The sequence below is a fragment of the Phascolarctos cinereus genome, unplaced genomic scaffold (assembly GCF_003287225.1).
Source record: "Phascolarctos cinereus isolate Bilbo 61053 unplaced genomic scaffold, phaCin_HiC Scaffold_4;HRSCAF=312, whole genome shotgun sequence".
Classification (NCBI taxonomy): Eukaryota; Metazoa; Chordata; class Mammalia; order Diprotodontia; family Phascolarctidae; genus Phascolarctos; species Phascolarctos cinereus.
The window spans coordinates 552,139,433-552,158,911 of NW_027555847.1; the positions used below are offsets into that span (position 1 = coordinate 552,139,433).

Here is a 19,479-nt window from a genome sequence, read left to right on the forward strand (position 1 = left end):
CTGATTACAGTGGGCAGAGAATGGACAGTAGAGAGCTCTTCCAAGATCTTCCACTTAAGGAAGCTTCCCAGGGCACCATCTCATCATTTCTCACCTTGCTGTACACCTAACTTCTCCTGTGTCCAAGTAGCCTTCTCCTCCCCGGCTTTTAGCTTCTTTTTTGTGTGTCTTTCCTCATTAGATCATGAGGTCCTAAAGGCAGGGACACTGTCTTTTGCCCTTTTTTGTGTCAGCAGTTCTTAGCACAATGAATGACATACAGAAGGTGTTTAATTAATATATGTTTATTGATTGAATGGTACCAGTCTTACAAGTGGCTTAGTTATTAATAATGGTACCTCACTTAATCCAAATACCTTTTCTCAATTCATATTCTACTTGATCTATCTGGTACATCTCAGACTATCTGTCACTTGCTCCTCCTAGACTTCCACTACACTGCTTTCTCTTGTTTCTCTTCCTACTCATCTGACCACTCTTCTGGATCATTAGCCTCTTCCAATTCACTAAGTGTGAGCATCCCCAAAAGCTTTGTCCTGGTACCCTTTCTCTTCTCTCTCTAGATGATATTATCCATTCCCTTCAGTTTAATCATCAGTTTTATGCAGAACACAACAGAATCTAAATATCCAGTACTAATGTCCTGAACTCCAGTCTTTCATTACTAACTGCCAGTAAGTCACTTTCACTGAAATGCTACAGAGGCATCTCAAGCTTAACACCAATAAAAATAGTAGTCATTTTCCCTCAGCTCAGCCTTCCTCCAAACTTCCTTATTTCTGTTGAGGGAGTCGCCATTCATCTACTCAGTGAATTAGTGGACAAGTATCTATTAAGCACCTACTATGTGAATGGCACTATGCTAATTGTTGAGGATACAAAGAAAGAAAAAAGGGAGACCCTGGCTTCAAGAGGATCACAATCTAATGGGGGAGATGATATGCAAACAACTATGTACAAACAAACTATATGCAGGATAAATAAATAAGCAATAGATGAAAGGCACTAGAATTAAGAGAGTTTGGGAGAATCTGTGTACAAAGTGGAATCATAGCCAGGACATGAAGGAAGTCAGGGAAGCCAGAAAATAGAGAAGAAGAGGGACAGCAGTCTTGGGAGATAGCTAGTGAAAAAGCCTGGAGTTGGGAGATAGAGGGTCCTATTTGAGGAATAGAAAGGTGGTCAGTGTCTCTGGATCTAAGAGTATGTAGCAAGGAATGTATGTAAGAAGACTGGAAAGTGGAGGAAGCGTTGGCTATTAACACTAAAGGATTTTGTATCTGATTCTGAAGGTAACAGGAAATCACTGGAGTTTACTGAGTGAGAGAGGGAGTGACATAGGCAGACCTGAGCTTAAGGAAAATTATTCTGGAGGCAGGATGGAAGATGGACTGGATTAGGGAGAGATCTGTGGCAGGCAGTGCAATCAGCAGATTATTGCAATAGTAGAGGCATAAGGAGATGAGGGTTTGCTTTAGGGCAGTGGCATCATCAGAACAAAGAAGGAGGTATACTGGAGAGATGTTGGAAAGGTGAAAGTGACAGGCGTTGGCAACAGATTGGATCTGGGAGGCAATAGATAATGAGGAGTCAAGCCTGACACCTCACTTATGAACCTGGGGGACCGGGAGGATAGTGGTTGCCTCCACAACAGGAAAGTTTGGAAGGAAGGATTTTGGGGAAAAGATAATGAGTTCAGTTTTGGACATGTTGAGTTTCAGATATCTACAGGACATCTAGTTTGAGATAGCCAACTGGCAGTTATAGACGTGAGATTGAAAGTCAGCAGGTTAGGGTTAGATAAGTAGATTTAAGAATATTTACCAACATTCCCAACCTTGTGGCCATTCTTATCCATCCTCCCTCTCCAATACAATCAGTTTGTGTTATCAATTTTCCCACAACATTTTTCAAAACCATCCCTTTTTCTCCATTGGATGGAGAATGGAAGTTTTCATCAGCCCTTACCTATACTAATCAATATCTTCCTAATTAGTCTCACTGCTTCCAGACTTTTGCCCTCTTTAATTCATTCTTCAAGGCTGCCAAAATGATATTCCTAAAATTCAGATCTGCAACACCCCCCACAAAAATATTGAAGGGGTCCATAATGCCTCTTGGAGAAAACATAAACTCCTCAGTCTGGCATTTACAGGATCACAGCAACAGAGTTAAAAAGGATCTTACAGGTCACTTAGTCCAATCCTCTTATTTTATAGGTGAGGAACTGTGGTATCAAGAGGTAAAGTCTCTTGCCAAAGGTCAGGAAGGCAGCAAGTGGGAGAGGTAGGATTTGAATACAGATCATATGACTCTAAAACCAGACCTTCCCCATCTGACTCTGATCTTTCTTTTCTTTCTAGTCATATTTTATATTAAGCTCTTCCACACATTCTGCATTCCAGTCACACTGGCCTGCTCAACAGTCATCTTCAAAAGAATGTCTGTGACTTCTGCTCACATCCTGTCTTCAGCACAGACTTGAGCTCATGTGACCATAGGCAAGACGCCTAACCTACATGAACCTCTGTGTGCTCATCTATAAAAGAGAGAAAATGAGGCCCTTCCTCTCAGTGACCTCATCAGTTTCCATGGGTTCAATGATCACTATTGTGTAGTCTTATGTATCCAACACTAGTCTCTGTTTTGAATACAAGTCCATATCATCAAATGTCTAACAGCAGAGATCTCTAACTGGCTATCCCAGAGGCATCTCAAATTCAACATGTCCAAGCAAAGACTAAAGACAAAAGAGTAAAAAATGGTTCAGAAAGACTAAAATATCAATTGTATATACACTACATGCAACACTTCACACTTCTAGTCTTCTACTTCTCCAAAGAACAAATATTCATTAAGTTGAGTATGGGTTTTGAACTCTATATTCGAAATGTTCGTTGAACTGAAGTGAATAGTTGTTTTATTAAATTCTGGTGCATGGACCTACATAAAAGTCACTAAAGAATGCTCTTTTTTTCTTTAGTATAAACACAGGCGGTTGTTGTGGTTGTTGTTGTTGTTTGCCCTTAGTTCTCAAAGAGGACCTGAATAAACTTGAAAACATTTTAATAACATACCTTTTAACTAGAACAAAAAGGAAAAGTTAGTGAAATAGAACAAATTCAAGGATAATTTAAAATAGAAATTCAAGGTAGACTAATTTTGGCTCTATTACTTTATATGTATGTGTGTATGTACATATACATACACATATATACATATACATATACATACACATAATCTTGGGCAAGTAAGCTAAACACCTGTAGGGTCCCTCAGCAGACAAATAGGCGAGTTATATCAGATAATCCTTAGGGGCTCATCCAGTCCTATGATATCGACATCGTATGATTCCTATAAAGATAGCTTATTTACTCCTTTGGGAGCTGATTGTAATTCAGTTGTAGTAGATGAATAGTGATAAATGTAAATAAGTTTCAGCTATTAAGCACAACAAGTAGGTCCTATTCCAGGCACAAATAACTGAAATAGAAATAGCAAATAACCCATCAAATAATAATTTAAATATAAATTATCTGTCACTGCCATTAAACTTCAGCTAAACTTTCAACTTCAACTCTATTTTTAGGGGGGAAAATTGTTTTTGCAATTTGAAATAAAGTGACAAAAATCACTAATCATCTACTGCCTGGCTAAAATTATAAAAGAGAAGCTCACTCAATTGCAAACAGACATCAATTGCAAACAGACATAAATTGCAACACAGTAATTGTAGAATCCTTAAATGTTTTACATTCTAGGGGAGGTAAATCTAAAAGTAATATAAACAAAAAGTAAAACATAAAGAAGGATGAAGAGATAGTTGGGAATTTTAAACATAAAGGACTTATGACATCATACAAAAGGAAATATTAAAGAGTAAACATCATTTAGCATTCCATAGCAGATTTATAAAAATGATCATATGCTAGAGAACATGATACACAAACACACACACACACATATATATACAGAATAAATATGTAAAGCCTTAAATAGAAAATACATTTTTTTAACTGATCATGATGCAATAAGAGTAAAAAAAAAAAAGCATGGAACACTGCCAATAGATACAGACAAAGGAAACTGAGCAATGATATACTGCACAATGAGTGGGTTAAAAAACAAATTATAGAAACAACTAATAACTACATAAAGGAAAATGGCAACAATGAGGCAATATTTTTTAAAAACTGTGAGTGATGCAGCAAAAGTAATCCCCAGAGGAAAAATCTATCCTTGAAAACATTTAAATATAAATTAGAGAAGATTAAAGAGTAAAGCATGCAATTAAAAAATACCTAGAAAATTAAAAAATGAACCCTTTCAAAAGCACAAAAAAGGGAAATATAAAAAGATGGAGGAGAAATAAATACAACTGGTTACACAAAGTCTATAACTAAGATTAACCTAGATCCGTTTTCAAAAACACTAACATAATTGGCAAACCATTAGCTATCTTAATTTTTAGCAGAGAGAAAATTTAAATTACCAATGTAAATGAATAAGGCAAATTCATAATGAATAGAGAGTAAATAAAAGACTTTCCAGAAAGTTCATGCCATCAAAAGTCAAGTCAGTGAGGGGTGGAGCCAAGATGGCAAATGAAAGCAGTGACTTGCTTGAGCTCTTCAAACACCAGTAAAAAAAAATGGCTCTAAACAAATTCTAAAGCAGCAGAACCCACAAAAAAGACAAAGTGAAACAAATTTCCAGCACAAGACAGCCTGGATGGTTGATCAGAAAGGTAGGTTAGCTCTGGGAAGGTAGAAGAGCGCAGCATGGCGTCAGTGCGCAGGCCACAGAGAACCTGGAGCAGGCCTCAGAGGACTGAATCATAGGCAGCTGTGGCAGATTCCAGACTTCTCAACCAGGAATGCCAAAGACAACTTAGAAGGTCAGTGGTAAAAGTCTGTTTCTGCAGTGAGAGAGGAGCTAGGTCGCAGAGCCAGTTCCAGAGCAGAGTGTGGGCCCCGAGGCGGTGGCTATGTCCTGAGCCTCTGGCCCACAGACTGAGGGGGAATCCAGTGGCTGCTCAGAGGGGGATTGCAGGGATCTCTTTGCCAGCTCTGAGGCAAGAATCTCTTGGTTTGCTCGGGCTTGGATCTGGGTCACAGTTTTGGGTGGCAGTCCTGGGGTGAGGAGGAACGCTGGCATGGTGGAGCTTGCAGTGGCTGTGGAGAGGAAACTTTCCTCACAGTTCCAAGACGGAAAAGACTGCTTGTGGTCACTCATAGACCAGGAAAGGAGTAAACACCTTGCCCCTTATCATACCACCTTGGAAGAACTGAAAATTTACACGTCCCTACAAGTATCTCTGAAAACAGCTATACAAACCCCCAAAGCTTGGGGCAGTACATTCTCCACATTGGAAGCAGACTCTTACCTTAACAAAGAGTTTAAAACTCAAGTAATTGGCTGAGCAAACCTCGCAAAAACAGTCAGACTTTATTATCTTACTTTGGTGACAAAGAAGATCAAAACATACAACCAGAAGAAGATAACAAAGTCAAAGCTCCTACATCCAAAGCCTCCAAGAAAACTATGAATCAGTCCCAGGCCTTGGAAGAGCTCAAAAGGGATTTTGAGAAGCAAGTAAGAGAAGTAGAGGAAAAACTGGGAAGAGAAATGAGAGTGATGCAAGAAAATCATGAAAAACAAGTCAACAGCTTGCTAAAGGAGACCCAAAAAAATGAAGAAAATAACACCTTAAAAAATAGCCTAACCCAAATGGCAAAAGAGGTCCAAAAAGCCAATGAGGAGAAGAATGCCCTAAAAAGCAAAATTGGCCAAATGGAAAAGGAAGTACAAAAGATTACTGAAGAAAATACTTCCTTAAAAATTAGAATAGAGCAATTGGAAGATAGTGACTTTATGAGAAATCAAGACACTGTAAAACAAATCCAAAAGAATGAAAAATTAGAAAACAATGTGAAATATCTCATTGGAAAAACAACTGACCTGGAAAATAGATCCAGGAGAGAGAATTTAAAAATTATTGGACTATCTGAAAGCCATGATCAAAAAAGAGCCTAGACATCATCTTTCAAGAAATTATCAAGGAAAACTGCCCTGATATTTTAGAACCAGAGGGCAAAATAGAAATTGAAAGAATCCACCAATCTCCTCCTGAAAGAGATCCCCAAAGGAAAACTCCTAGGAATATTGTAGCCAAATTCCAGAGTTCCCAGGTCAAGGAAAAATATTACAAGCAGCCAGAAAGAAACAATTCAAGTATTGTGGAAACACAATCAGGATAACACAAGATTTAGCAGCTTCTACATTAAAGGACCACAGGGCATGGAATATAATATTCCGGAGGGCAAAGGAGATAGGATTACAACCAAGAATCACCTACCCAGCAAAACTGAGTATAATCCTTCAGGGGAAAAAATGGTCATTCAGTGAAATAGAGGACTTTCAAGCATTCTTGATGAAAAGACCAGAGCTGAATAGAAAATTTGACTTTCAAATACAAGACTCAAGTGGAACATGAAGAGGTAAACAGGAAAGAGAAATCATAAGAGACTTATTAAGGTTGAACTGTTTACATTCCTGCATGAAAAGATGATATTTATAACTCATGAGACCTTTGTTAGTATTAGGGTAGTTGGAGGGAAAAAATTATATGCATGTGTATATAGAGATAGAGATAGAGACAGAGATAGAGACAGATAGGTAGGTAGGTAGATAGATAGATAGATAGATAGATAGATAGATAGATAGATAGATAGATGGCACAGGGTGAGTTGAAGATGAAGGGGTCATATCTGGAGAATAAAATTAAGGAATGAGAGAGGATTATACTAGGAGAAGGAGAAAGGGAGAGGTAGAATGGAGTAAATTATCTCACAAAAAAACCAGAAAAGGCTCTTACAGTGGAGGGGAAGTGGGAAGGTGAGAGGGAATGAGTAAATCTTATTCTCATCAGATTTGGCTTAAGGTGGGAATAACACTCAATTGGGTATGGAAATCTGTCTCACCCTACAGAAAAATGGGGGGGGCAAGAGAGCAGGGGGATGATAGAGAGGAGGGCAGATTGGGAAAGGGGGTAATCAGAAGCAAATACTTCTGAGGAGGGACAGGGTCAAAAGAAAGAATAGAATAAATGGGGGGGGCAGGATAGGATTAAGGGAAATAGAGTTACTATTTCACAACATGTCTACTATGGAAGTGTTTTGCATAACTGCACATGTTTAACCTATATTGAGTTGCTTGCCTTTTCAATGAGGGTGGGGGGAGGGAGGAAGGGAGAAAATTTGGAACTCAAAGTTTTAAAAACACATGTTAAAAAACTGTTTTCACATACAACTGGGAAATAAGAAATACAGGAAATGAGGTACAGAAATCTATCCTGCCCCACAGGAAAACAGAAGGGGAAGGGGATAAGAGAAGTGGGGGGAGAGACAGAAGAGAGGGCAGACTAGGGGAAGGGATATTCAGAATGCATGCCATCTTGAGGTGAGGGAAGGGATGAGATGGGGTGAATATTTGGAACTCAAAATCTTGTGGAAGTAAATGCTGAAAACTAAAAATAAATAAATTTATAAAAAGTCAAGTCAATGAGCATTTATTAATCACTTACTATGTGCCATGTTTGGACAGACTTTAAGAGACAGCGGAAGACAGAAGGGCATGGCATGCTATGGGGTCACAAAAGGTGAACAAGCAATTGACTGAACAAGAGTGAACAGCAACATATACTATGAATTGTGCTTAAGTTTTGGGAGTTTGTCAAATACAAACAAAAAGAAAAATTCACACTGTCCTAAAGGAGCTGACATTCTAATGGAAGAAAACAACACATAAATGTTGTTTAGAGGTGTATAAGTGCTTATTTAGGATGGTAGTAATGAAATTTGTTTTTTAATAGTGTTTTTTGAATTGGATACAAAAAATGAAAAATTAATGACACATTCAAGACATTTTATTGTGTTCTGAACATACATCATTAGTAAAAACAACAATAATCATGATGAACAAACACATTCTTAAACAATAATGACAGAAATTTAAAAAAATATATTTCAGGAATGCAGAGAACAGTATATACATAGTGTCTACTGCTGTAATAGGGAAAGCTAGGTGGTATAGTGGACAGAGTGCTGAGCCTGAAGACAGGAAAACTTAGAAAGATCTTTCTGAGTTCAAATCTGGCCTCAGTCACTTACTAGCTGTGTGACCCTGTGCAAGTCATCAATCCTGTTTGCCTCAGTTTCTTCATCTGTAAAATGAGCTCAAGAAGGAAATGGCAAACTACCACTTCAGTATCCTTGCCAATAAAACCCTAAAATGGTGATCATACAGGACTGAAAATTCAGACAGGACTGAAAAATGACTAAACAACAACAAGCCTGCCATAACAAGAATCATATAAGGAAAGGTGGAGCTACTCAGGAATGATTCTAAGAATAGGTGTCAAACAACATAATGGCCAGAGCTACTTGAGTGCTTCACTTATTGAAGATCAGTGGAAAGGCACTGGGAAATTACATTAATGATTAGCTGATACACAGAATACAAAATTGGAATACCATATTGTCCAATTAAACAAAAAGACATATGCTGTAGAAAATGTGGAAAATATATTAAAAAATTCTACAGTATTCTTTTAATCAGATATTGAAAGACAAAATTAAACAGTCAAAGCAACTAAAAAGAATTTAAAGCAGAACAAATAATAAACAATTTTATATCAATCCATAACTTTATTACAGAGGCTTTGGGAAACAAAAACAAGCAAACAAACAAACAAAAAAAAAACCCCAAAACTAGAGAAGAATGAGAGGAAGATGTGGAAAAAATGAAGATCATCACTATATGGTTCCATGAAGCCCAACTCAATGAAAATATAAGCTGATCAAATGAAAAACTGAAAGACTTCATATTCTCAATATAATGGATGAAAAAAGTCACTTCCAAAGAACTGACTGAAAACTGGCTTCTCTGAAGAACTGGATAGCAGTGGCGCCAGATAAGAACCATAATTATTTTCTCAAAGGCTTCACAATAGCTCATAAATAACTAGCATAGTACTTTAACAACTTCCTCTGAAAGGCAATTCTGATTCCATTTTAAAATATATATATATATATATATTTTGATGATTTATTTTTATATTACCTAGATTTCCCTGTACTATAAATCTCCCCTTCCCAAAGAGATATTCCTTAAAACAGATTTTTTTGGGGGAAGGGATACAGAGGAAGTAAAAAAAATCTGGTATAACTATTTTGGGGACAATTTTCTTAATAGCAAGTAGCTTGTATGGTTACATTTCCTTGAACATTTTAAGAACAAGAAAGATTTTTTCCCCAAAGTTGAATAATTTTCCTTCAAATTGTAAGAAATGTGTTTTATTGAACACATATTTTAAACTATTTTAAACTAATATTTTCATTACAAAAAAAATCTATTTTCTTTCCATTCCTTCTCTCCCAAAGGAAAAAAACATAAATAAAAAAGAAAGCCCTTGCAATAAATATGCATAGTCAAGTAAAATACAGCCTTGGATTACCAATGTGTAAAAAAGTTGTCTTTTCTTTTAAATACTGGATCCATCACCTCTCTGTCAGGGGGTGAGCAGCATGTTTATCGAGGATCCCCTAGAATAACAGTTGTCACTATAATGATGAAGGCTCTGAACAGTATTCATATTTGTTGGTTTTACAATGTTATTGCTTTTGTTTAAGTTATTCTAATTTTACCCACTTTACTATGCATCAGTTAATACAAATCTTCCCAGGCTGCCTTGAAGCTGTCCTTTTCATCATTTCTTTTGGCACCACACCATTCCATTGTATTTATATACTATAATTTGTTCAGTCATTACTTAATTAATGGTCAGTCCCTTAGTTTCCAATTTTCTGTTACTAAAAAAAGAGCTGCTAAAAATATTTTTGTATATATAAATCCTTTTATCCTTCTTTTTTTTCCCTTTAGGGGAATATAAGCTTAGTAGAAGTATTGCTGTATGTTTTTAATAAATTTTTATTGATGTCTTTAGGGATTTTTTTTGTATCACCATGTTTTCTCCCAATAATTCCTATCTTTCTTCACAGAAGGTATTACATATTTACTAGTAAAAAGATGAGAATACTAGTGATCTTTCCAAATACAGGCCAATTATACATTTATATGACTTATGTAAAGAATTCACAGCTTGTATCTCAAAACAGGTCTACAAATACTTACTTGAAAACAATATGTTGGCTTAAGAGCAAAAAAGAATGGGCCAAGAAATATCAGATACACAAAGCACAAATTACAATTGACTAAACAATTATGCCTGAAAGCATCATAACATTTATACTACTTTTACTGGTTATTTCAAAGCTTTTGCCTCAATTAACTGCATTTATTAAGTACTATGTATCATGCACTATGCTATGTGCTAGAGATATAAAGAAAAAAAATTCTGCCTCCCATAGATGGATTATTCATGTAATGCATGTATATGTATGTATTTATATATGAATTTATATATAATACATATGCACAAGGACATAAATATAAAATAGATTTGAGTACATTGAGAATGCTAGAGTATTTGATGTAAATGTGGAAAATGGATTTCAATATTTAAAACAAAACCACCAACATATTAGTGTCAACTGATAAAAAAAAAATAACAGACTTTTCTGTGAGACAGTATAAATATGTTTCTTTATAGCCTTAAATCTATTGTCACCTCTTCTAAATAGAACTAAGTATGGCTTCCAAGTTAAAGAGAAAATAGAACCATAACATCTTATTAACCATATGGTATAAAATGCAAGACATCAACAAAAAAAAGGGTTCCCATGGGAAAACAAAAATTGAACAGCTATTTTATCTTTTGGAAATCTTTCATCAATAATACTAAATTTTTGTTTGGATTGAACAGCATAACATTTTTATGCACATATACCTAGGAAAGATGGAGACTAAATGTTTCCAGTTTTTATTTTCTGGAAGAAGGCAACAGCTACAAATTCCGTGGCTTCTTCTATGCAAGACATATGGAACATAATTATATCAAAAAGAAGACACTGGATGAGTAAGTTAAGAGATTTACTGGTATCCAGAAATCAAAGCTAAATAGAAAGACCACATTAAAGCATTAATAAATAATGCCAATCTTAATGTACATTTTGATAATTATAATTTGGACCAGGGAAGATTTGAAAAGTATCCTTTAAAGAAACCTGCACACTGAGGCACAAGGTCCTCCTAAAGCAGCTACTGAAAGATGATTACTTGACAAAGCCTGACACACAGCAGGTGCTTAATAAATATTTGCTGTTAAGAGTACACGAGAAACATGTCAAAAATGACAGAAATACTTGGGAAGACCCAGATAGCACTTCTCGGTAAAGGTAAATACCGTTAGACTTGTCTGGGAAGCGTTAGCAAGCTTCAAAGGCTTCAAACTCCCATCAAGATACTCTGTCTCTTGCATCTGATGATTAGCACAGGAAATTTGGGAAAGGTTCCCTAGAAGATTGTCCACAAGGTCCTGAAATGTTCTGGCAATAACAAATTATGAAAACAGTCTATGAAGGCATTGGGGAAATGAATATCCACAGGAATGAAACCATGGACTTTACAAGATATGGAAGAATATTTTAAAACATGAATAAACCTAAAAGGGTAGAAAGGAAGGAAAGCAATAGATACAACCTTTTAAAATTCATATCAAACATATGATTAATGCACAAAAAAGTAGTAGTTCACATAAACTATTGGCAAATACTTCTATCACTTACTTACTATAAATAGAGTTCTATTACAATGGGACTACTTAGACTCTAGCTTATTAAATTAAAAGGTCCTTTCATTTTTGGTCAAATGAAATAAAATTAATGACAAAAGGCAAAATTAATTTGCTAATTTTCATTTAATAATGTTACAGCCTTCAATAAAGGATTTTTTAGAATGGTCTTTCTAAGACATTGGTAGATTTGCACTGATAGATCTTCAAGTCCTTGCTTGGTTCTAGTTATGACAAATGATGGATATTTTTAAGATAGTTGGTCAGGGAAATGAGATTAAAGTGTATCTACAAAATCTCATACAGGCCATAAAAAGAGTTAACCTGCAAAGATCAGTGGCACTGTGCTCTAAAACTAGTCAAATATCTTTATCAATTATATTTTTGTAAATAATGACCAAGATGATTTACTGGAGTGTGGCTGCTTTGAATGCTACAGCTTTTTGGAGCCACGGGTAAGAGCTGAGCACAAGGTGGACACTAAAGGTGGATGAGCAGCCCTGAAAAGGGCTCAGTATGCCCTCATACCAGAGGTGCTAGTTCTTTTTGAACATCCCATATGTGCCCTGGCACATAGCAGGCGCTATAAAAATATATGCATGCTAGTTATTATTATTGTTATTTAATCCCAAGTGGGCATGGCAACAAGGCAAACACTCTATTCCTCCCTAATGATGGAGTATCCCAACTGTTCTAAACATTCCCATCTTTCCTTAAGACTCCTAGACAGCCCCTTTAACCTTTCAGCTAAGGACCTTGATTCCTATTTCACCCCCACACTCTCTCTCTCTCTCTCTCTCTCTCTCTCTCTCTCTCTCTCTCTCTCTCTCTCAATCAATCTCTCTCTCTCCCTCCCTCCCTCCCTCTCTCAATTTGCTGAGAGGTTACTTTTTTCCTCTTCTTATCTCATGTCATCCGGACATCCTTCCCTATGTGTTCTCTTATTCTGGTCTCAGATGAAGAGGTAACCCTTTTCCTTGTCAAGGTAAACCCCTTTGTACAGAACTTTGATCCTAACCCCTTGACCAACATCAACTAAGAGCCAGACCAGAATCTGAACTCAGGTCCTCTGTCTCCAAGTTCATCTTCTTCCACTGCAGCAAGCTGGCCTTCTTAAGTTCAAGAATATCCCTGGAATACCTACACTTGCCCCAGTGACATTAAGTGGTCATCAAGGTATCCTATTAATGTAATGGTAAATATTCCCTTTTTTCAATAAGTTAAACTATTGGAATAATATATTCAACTCAAAGCAGAAACAAGGAACTACTTTCATGAATGAACCTCACTTGATTTAAAATTAACTCTTCAAAAAGAAAGTGTGCTTTTTGCACTACAGATTTACAGATACTTTTTTCCTGCTCTTATATGCATCTAAAGGGTCAGGTAACCTGATGCTATTTTACCTTTTGATTTTTATTAAAGCCTGTGACTAGACTCCTACTAAAATAACATGTTTCTTGAGGGTTCATGTTTCTCTTAAATCATCTTAAATTCAGTATGTTTAATAGTGAAGTATTATTTCTCATTTCCAAAGTGCCAACTTGAGTTTCAAAAAATCATTTTTTCAGTTGCAAGATACATCTAGCAAGATTTGTCACATCAAAATAGAAATATGCATTTTATAATGAACCTGTGAGAGTACTAGTGCTATTTTCTTAACTCTTATATTTTATACTAATTTCCATTGAATATAATAGGTATGTATAAAATTAAATCTGAAATATATTAATAAGCATTAAGGAAATAACTATACTTACAGAATCACAGAATTTTAGTTAGATGAGAATTGAGATAACATTTTTCACATTATTCCAAATTTTATTTTTCCTAAACAAAATATATAAAGTACACTCAACTAAATATTTAAGTAATATTCCTGTAAAAATTAAATTTCTGAAAGTTGGCATACTTGTTTTTACAGATGTGGAAACTGAGTCTGAATGAGGTTAAGTGACTTGCCTAGGGTCACATGTCTGGGGTAGAACCTGAATTCAGGTCTTCCTGATTCCAAATCAAGCAGTCTATGTTCTGAACCATCTAGCTATCTCATGTAGGACAGCAGAGAATATATTCACATAGTATACAGAATGCTGGACTTAGAAAAGGCTTTAGTTCAGGTCCTCACTCTGCTATTTATTAACTATGTGACACTGAGCAAATGACAAAATAGCGTTTTAGGAAAGTTTCTGTGACTTTTGTACTGCTAACTCACACAAGGATTGCAAGTTGTATCAGTGAAAGGAGTTCTGAATTCTCACACTTGGAGTTCCCGATGCTAACAGAATTATAGATCCTGTGAATATCAATTTAGTTATATTTCTATGATATAAATAGGACTGGCCACACAATAGTTATTAAGCTTCTTCTTGGCAATTGATATAAATATGTTGGCAGATCCTAAATTAATTTTATTTCTGTTATAATGGCTATAAAATACAAATTATTTTACCCACTCAAGTAACCATTGATTTATGAACTAAAATGAGAAAACCAGAGAATCCCAGATGGATGAAAACTCTGTCATGTTCTATCAGGACATGCCACCACATCTAATTCCCTGTATCTCAAGAGCACTTCTTGTAAGGGGAGTGGAGGATGGAGGGAGGTGGGGAGTGTGGTATGTAGAAAGCAGCTGTCATTCTGTCCCCTGTTCCTGGAGCCAACCACACTACAACCATCAGATGCATGCTTCTTTGGGATAATTTCAAAGATTAAAAGAACTTAAAAAGTGTTCCCTTTTCATTAAAATGTTGAAGACCTCTGATGTTAATCCCTTCCTCATTTCCTTGAATTTAGGAAAATGTTTGATTATTAATTCCTTAAAAGACAGATCTATATCTTCTAATATAATAACATACAAGTCTAGGCAAAGCATTGGTGATATACAAGCCTTTAATGAATGAAAAATATGATACAAGAAATAAGATTTTCAGGGCAACTAGGTGGCATAGTGAATAAAGCTCTGGCCTTGGAGTCAGGAGGACCTGAATTCAAATCCAGCCTCAGACACTTAACACCTACTAGCCGTGTGACCCTGGGGAAGTCACTTAACCCTGATTGTCTCAACAAAAATGAAAAAAAAAAAAGAAAGAAAGAAATGAGATTTTTGACTAAGTTCAGTAATTTTTTTTTAATTTTTAAAAGTCCTTCTGTAGTTTTGTGACCAATTATGTTAAATTCAATAACTATCTACTGAATTATTACCCTAATTCTTCTGATTTTAGAAGATGAATCAAGAGAACTTTTCTAGATGAGTAACTCACTGTGGCTAAAAGTTAGGCATATTGAAAAAAAGTCTTTGCACTCAAGGAGATTACATTCTTTTTTTTTTTTTTCCCCAGTGAGGCAATTGGGGTTAAGTGACTTGCCCAGAATAAGTGTTCTTTGTCTGATGTCGGATTTGAACTCAGGTTCTCCTGACTCCAGGGCCAGTGCTGCGCCACCTAGTGTCCTGAGATTACATTCTAATAGAGAAGGCAACATTTACTTTGGATATCAAGTCAGTTATGACTAATAATGAAATGAATTCAAATGACTGGCAGCTTCATCTGATGACCCAAAATGTGGGCATGGGGTCTGAAGTTACATGCAAACTTGTGCAATGCTAAAGAACAAATAAAAATGTGAGAAAAGGTTAAGTGAAAAAAAAATTTTGACATCTTACTTCATATTGAGGAAGCAAAAAAAAAATATTCAGTTGGACTGTGAAGGGGCTTAGGAATTCCCTAAACTCACAACTGGCAATCTAGGACTACCCAATCTAAAAAGGTTTTAAATGAAAGCTTCTGTCAACGTACTGAGGATGCCCCATTGTTTTGAATAGTTAATGTCTGTGTCAGTATGTTAATGATTCCTTTTTTCCTTACCTCCAGATGCTCTAAAATATAGGGAGGATTTGTCATGCCAAGTCTCAGCATAGCTCCCTCAGGAATCACTTCCACTAACTTCCACAGCAGCGTAGGGAGGTCGGTGCCAATATCTCTGCCATAAGCCCCTGTGTCTTCACTGGTCAGCCATATCTCACAGACACCCTCTGTGAATAAAAGGAGATCATTAACAAATCTGTTGCAGAGCTGTTTACTTTATAATACAGCTGCTAACTCTTTTTAATTCAGTACTTCTCACACTATTATGCAGCCAGTCTGGGTATTCAATTGCAGAGAAAATGCAGCTAATCCCATGGGTAGCCTTGGGTTATTAAGTTCATTTTATGAACACCACAGTGCTACAACAATGCTATAAATTATCACTATGTTCTGTAGAGTGATTAACATTCACAGCCAATCAGCACAACTGTGCTTCTTGCATAGCATTTCTATCAAGACTAGTCACACTTCAGAGAAGACCTATTTTGTTGAACTTCAGGAGCAACGCTACTAAAGCTAGGGGTCCAGGGAAACAGATACTATTAGAAGCTAAATGACTAATAGGTTAGTCAACAACATTAGGAAAAATGTCAAGAGTAAAGGTCTAAACCAACTGTTAAAGATAAGGATACACATTTGTCTTGTACTAACTATTCTAATCTGCATCCTTTATTCAACTAAGAGCACCATATTAAACTACTGTATTCAAAAGGTTGGTTGCTGTGGCAAACTAAATGGCTGTGTTGGAAAACCTGTTTCCTGACAGCTTACATCCTATTTTCCATCAGAGTATAGGAAATAGTGTATTTGGTTTTTTGTTATAAAGAATTCTGACCTTGAGCACTGCAGCTTGCAATAACATCCTCCCATCAAAATGGGGGTGAGAGGGTGAGGGGAAGATCAGGCTACTCCTTAATCACATTAAAAATTATTAAAACAGTATTAACAAAAAGATCCTGATACTACCTCAATCTTAAAATTTAAAATGTACAAAATTTACAGTGTAATTGAGTATCAAGAAATAGTGGTATTATAAGTTTTGTTGCTTTTTTTTTTAACAAACAGAAAACATTCAGAAAATCTGCCTTAATAGGTATTATTAAAGTTGCATGGGTATGCACGAATATTTGAATTATTGATAGTTTAAAAGTTACTTCAACTGGATGAATTTCAAAAACACAAAGTTTAAATTCTCCTGGCCATCTGACAAACATAAACAAAGCATATGGCTTTTTTTGAAAAAGTTTGAAAAGACAAACTGACAAGCAAAATGAAGGTATGCACATTCTTCAATTAGTTCCATAGTGGTAGGTGGAACAATCCTGAACAACTGAACATAAGCTAAGATGTTACCATCACAGTTCTTATTGGCAGTGGGGGGAGAGAAGGATTGAGAGAGGGGGGGGAGAACACAAACATTTACTTTACTAAAAGCATTCCATTTTCTTACACTAGGTCATCCATATGTGCTGCATTCCTCTCTGGGTGAGTACTTAGACTATTTGTTCGCCTTGGAACATTACAAATTACCCCAAAAAAAATCACTTTAACACTTTTTCATTAATTAGTATTTTTCACATTCTAATCAAATGCTTTTTCCATTTAACTGATGAACAGAAAATCTGTGACTTCATTTAAATTACAGGCACAGTAATGACCTGGTATTGTAAGCCTTGAAAATCAGCAACCTACTTGAGGGCACAGATTGCTTTTCACAGTTGAGTACGCAAGATTTGGTGGCAAAAGACAAGTCTTGAATTACCTCCACTCATTACTTCAAACTCTAACCTCCAAAAAACTATATATAGACTATCTCTATAACCATTTAATCATGAATATTTTCTTTACCAGAAAATTATTTTTTAAAGCCTGGCTTCTCTTTAGTGTTACTTTTAAAAAATTACACAGAACAACATTAATAGGACATGTAATGCCGGACACTGGAAACATACAGGGCAATTTTGAAATGTTATCTATCACAAAGTCCATTCGATGGAAAAGACACGTCTAAGTAACAATAAAAATGGATTTAAAAACACTGAAAGAGGTTATAAAAACAGGACATTATCCACAATTTTCCAGTTAACTGGCATTTGAGCAACACAATATGAATATTTTAAAAGAAATAGAATAATTTTAATTTATAATTTTTCCATCCAAATGGTTCTATGTTATGCCTTATGTAGAGACAGGACTGCTGGAACACTGCCTTGCTGTTGCTAGATGAATATAGAAGGGGAAAAATCACCACGAATAGGAATGGAAACAACATCTCTTCAGAAAACAGCAGCCAGCTTTTAAAGCTGCCTAGGTGGGGACCAACAGCCCCCTGGTGGGCTGAAACTTCAAATTAAATCACATAAAGAGGAAGCAGCTGTAGTAGTAAATCAGCAACAACAGGAATAACTGTCTTGATGACTCTGAGATCAAGGCTGTTAAAATGCTTGGTATATAGGAGGCGAAATGAAATAGGGAACTGCACATACAATGCAAAACCACTGCATTTCAAGAGACCTGTCTCTTGCTGATTCAAGCCTAGCAGAAAAAGATAACCTTATCCTTAGGCCATCTAGATAAGATCTAATTTGCTAACACTATATTTCTGGCATCAAATCCAATCTCTTCTTTAAAGAGATGTGAGAATGCATTGCTCTCCCTTCTTTGCAAAGTTGAGGGAACTCCAAGTGTGGAACATTGCATATGTCAGAGTTGGTTAAGGTGTTGCCTAGTTTTGCTGAAGTGATGTTTTTGGTTTCTTTTAAGTTTTTTGTTATGAGAGATGCCTCAATGGGAAGGGATATGTTGGGAAATGCAGGTAATATAAAAACAGAAGGTATCAATAATGTTTTTAAAATACTTGAAAAATTATATTTAATATAATATAATTATAATATATTAACTAATATGAATGAAATACTTTTTAAAATACAACTTATTAAATTTATTATTCTATAAGTGCCATAGTACTTTTTGCCCCTGGAAATAAGTTTATGAGTCATATTCTTCTGTTTTCCCCATAGTTTCTAATATGATGTTTTATATCTAGCAAATATTGGCTGAAGTTGATTGGAAGCTGATTAAATGATCTAGAGCATTAAAAATAACAAAAAACTCTCATTCTAAGAAAGTAGGAAAAATAGTCCAAAAGAAAATATTTTATTACATTTCTTACTACCCTGGACAGCGATATTAACTATCAGTAAGCAGTGTTAGTTTTTTGAGGGTTATATACTTCACTTAGATGAGGGTCACTTACTATCTGGAACATAGAGGCAAAGTCAAAAAAAAAAGGGGGCTATATGCATACAAAATAGATGAAACAAAAGCATATATTGAAGCCCAAAATTGTACTTACTAAGAAGCAACTCTACACTTACATGCAAAGCCTACTGACCAATTTTGGACACAATTTTAATAATTTAGTTTCCAAACTTATAGCAAATCAGAAAGAGCAAATTAGAAAGGTGAGTGGGAATGGCATGAAGTGAATGAAGAAATGAATAAGGACGTCTGCTTCAGGAAGTCAAGTCCGCCAAGATGGCGGAGTAAGAGGTGAGTTTCTCTCTTACCCTCCCTTATTAACTCCCGAAAGCCCAGAAAATATTACCCCAGGAAAAACCCTGGAACAGCTGAACCAGAAGAAACACGGGGTGCAGCAGTCTAGTAGCCCAGGTAGCTTAAGGGATTAACTGGAAAGGCCCCTCCTGCCCTGAGGGAAAGGGAGCAGTACAGAACGGGAGATATCCCAGCAAGCTAGCAGAAAACCCTACCTCAGCATACCAGGAGGAGATCCTGAAGCCCAGGTGGTGGAGCAGGCAAACAACAACACTTGGACCCCCGAATGCCTCATTGAGGACA

The 19,479-nt window shown here is 36.0% G+C and overlaps 1 protein-coding gene across 1 annotated transcript in view; it reads right to left on the bottom strand.

The window, feature by feature from the left end:
- The window catches only part of CDKAL1 (CDKAL1 threonylcarbamoyladenosine tRNA methylthiotransferase), a 669,650-nt gene that overhangs the window by 294,536 nt on the left and 355,635 nt on the right, over nucleotides 1-19,479 (bottom strand). Inside the window, 1 exon segment of the mRNA XM_020986833.2 lies at nucleotides 15,622-15,788. Within this exon segment, the coding sequence (XP_020842492.1) occupies nucleotides 15,622-15,788 (167 nt within the window).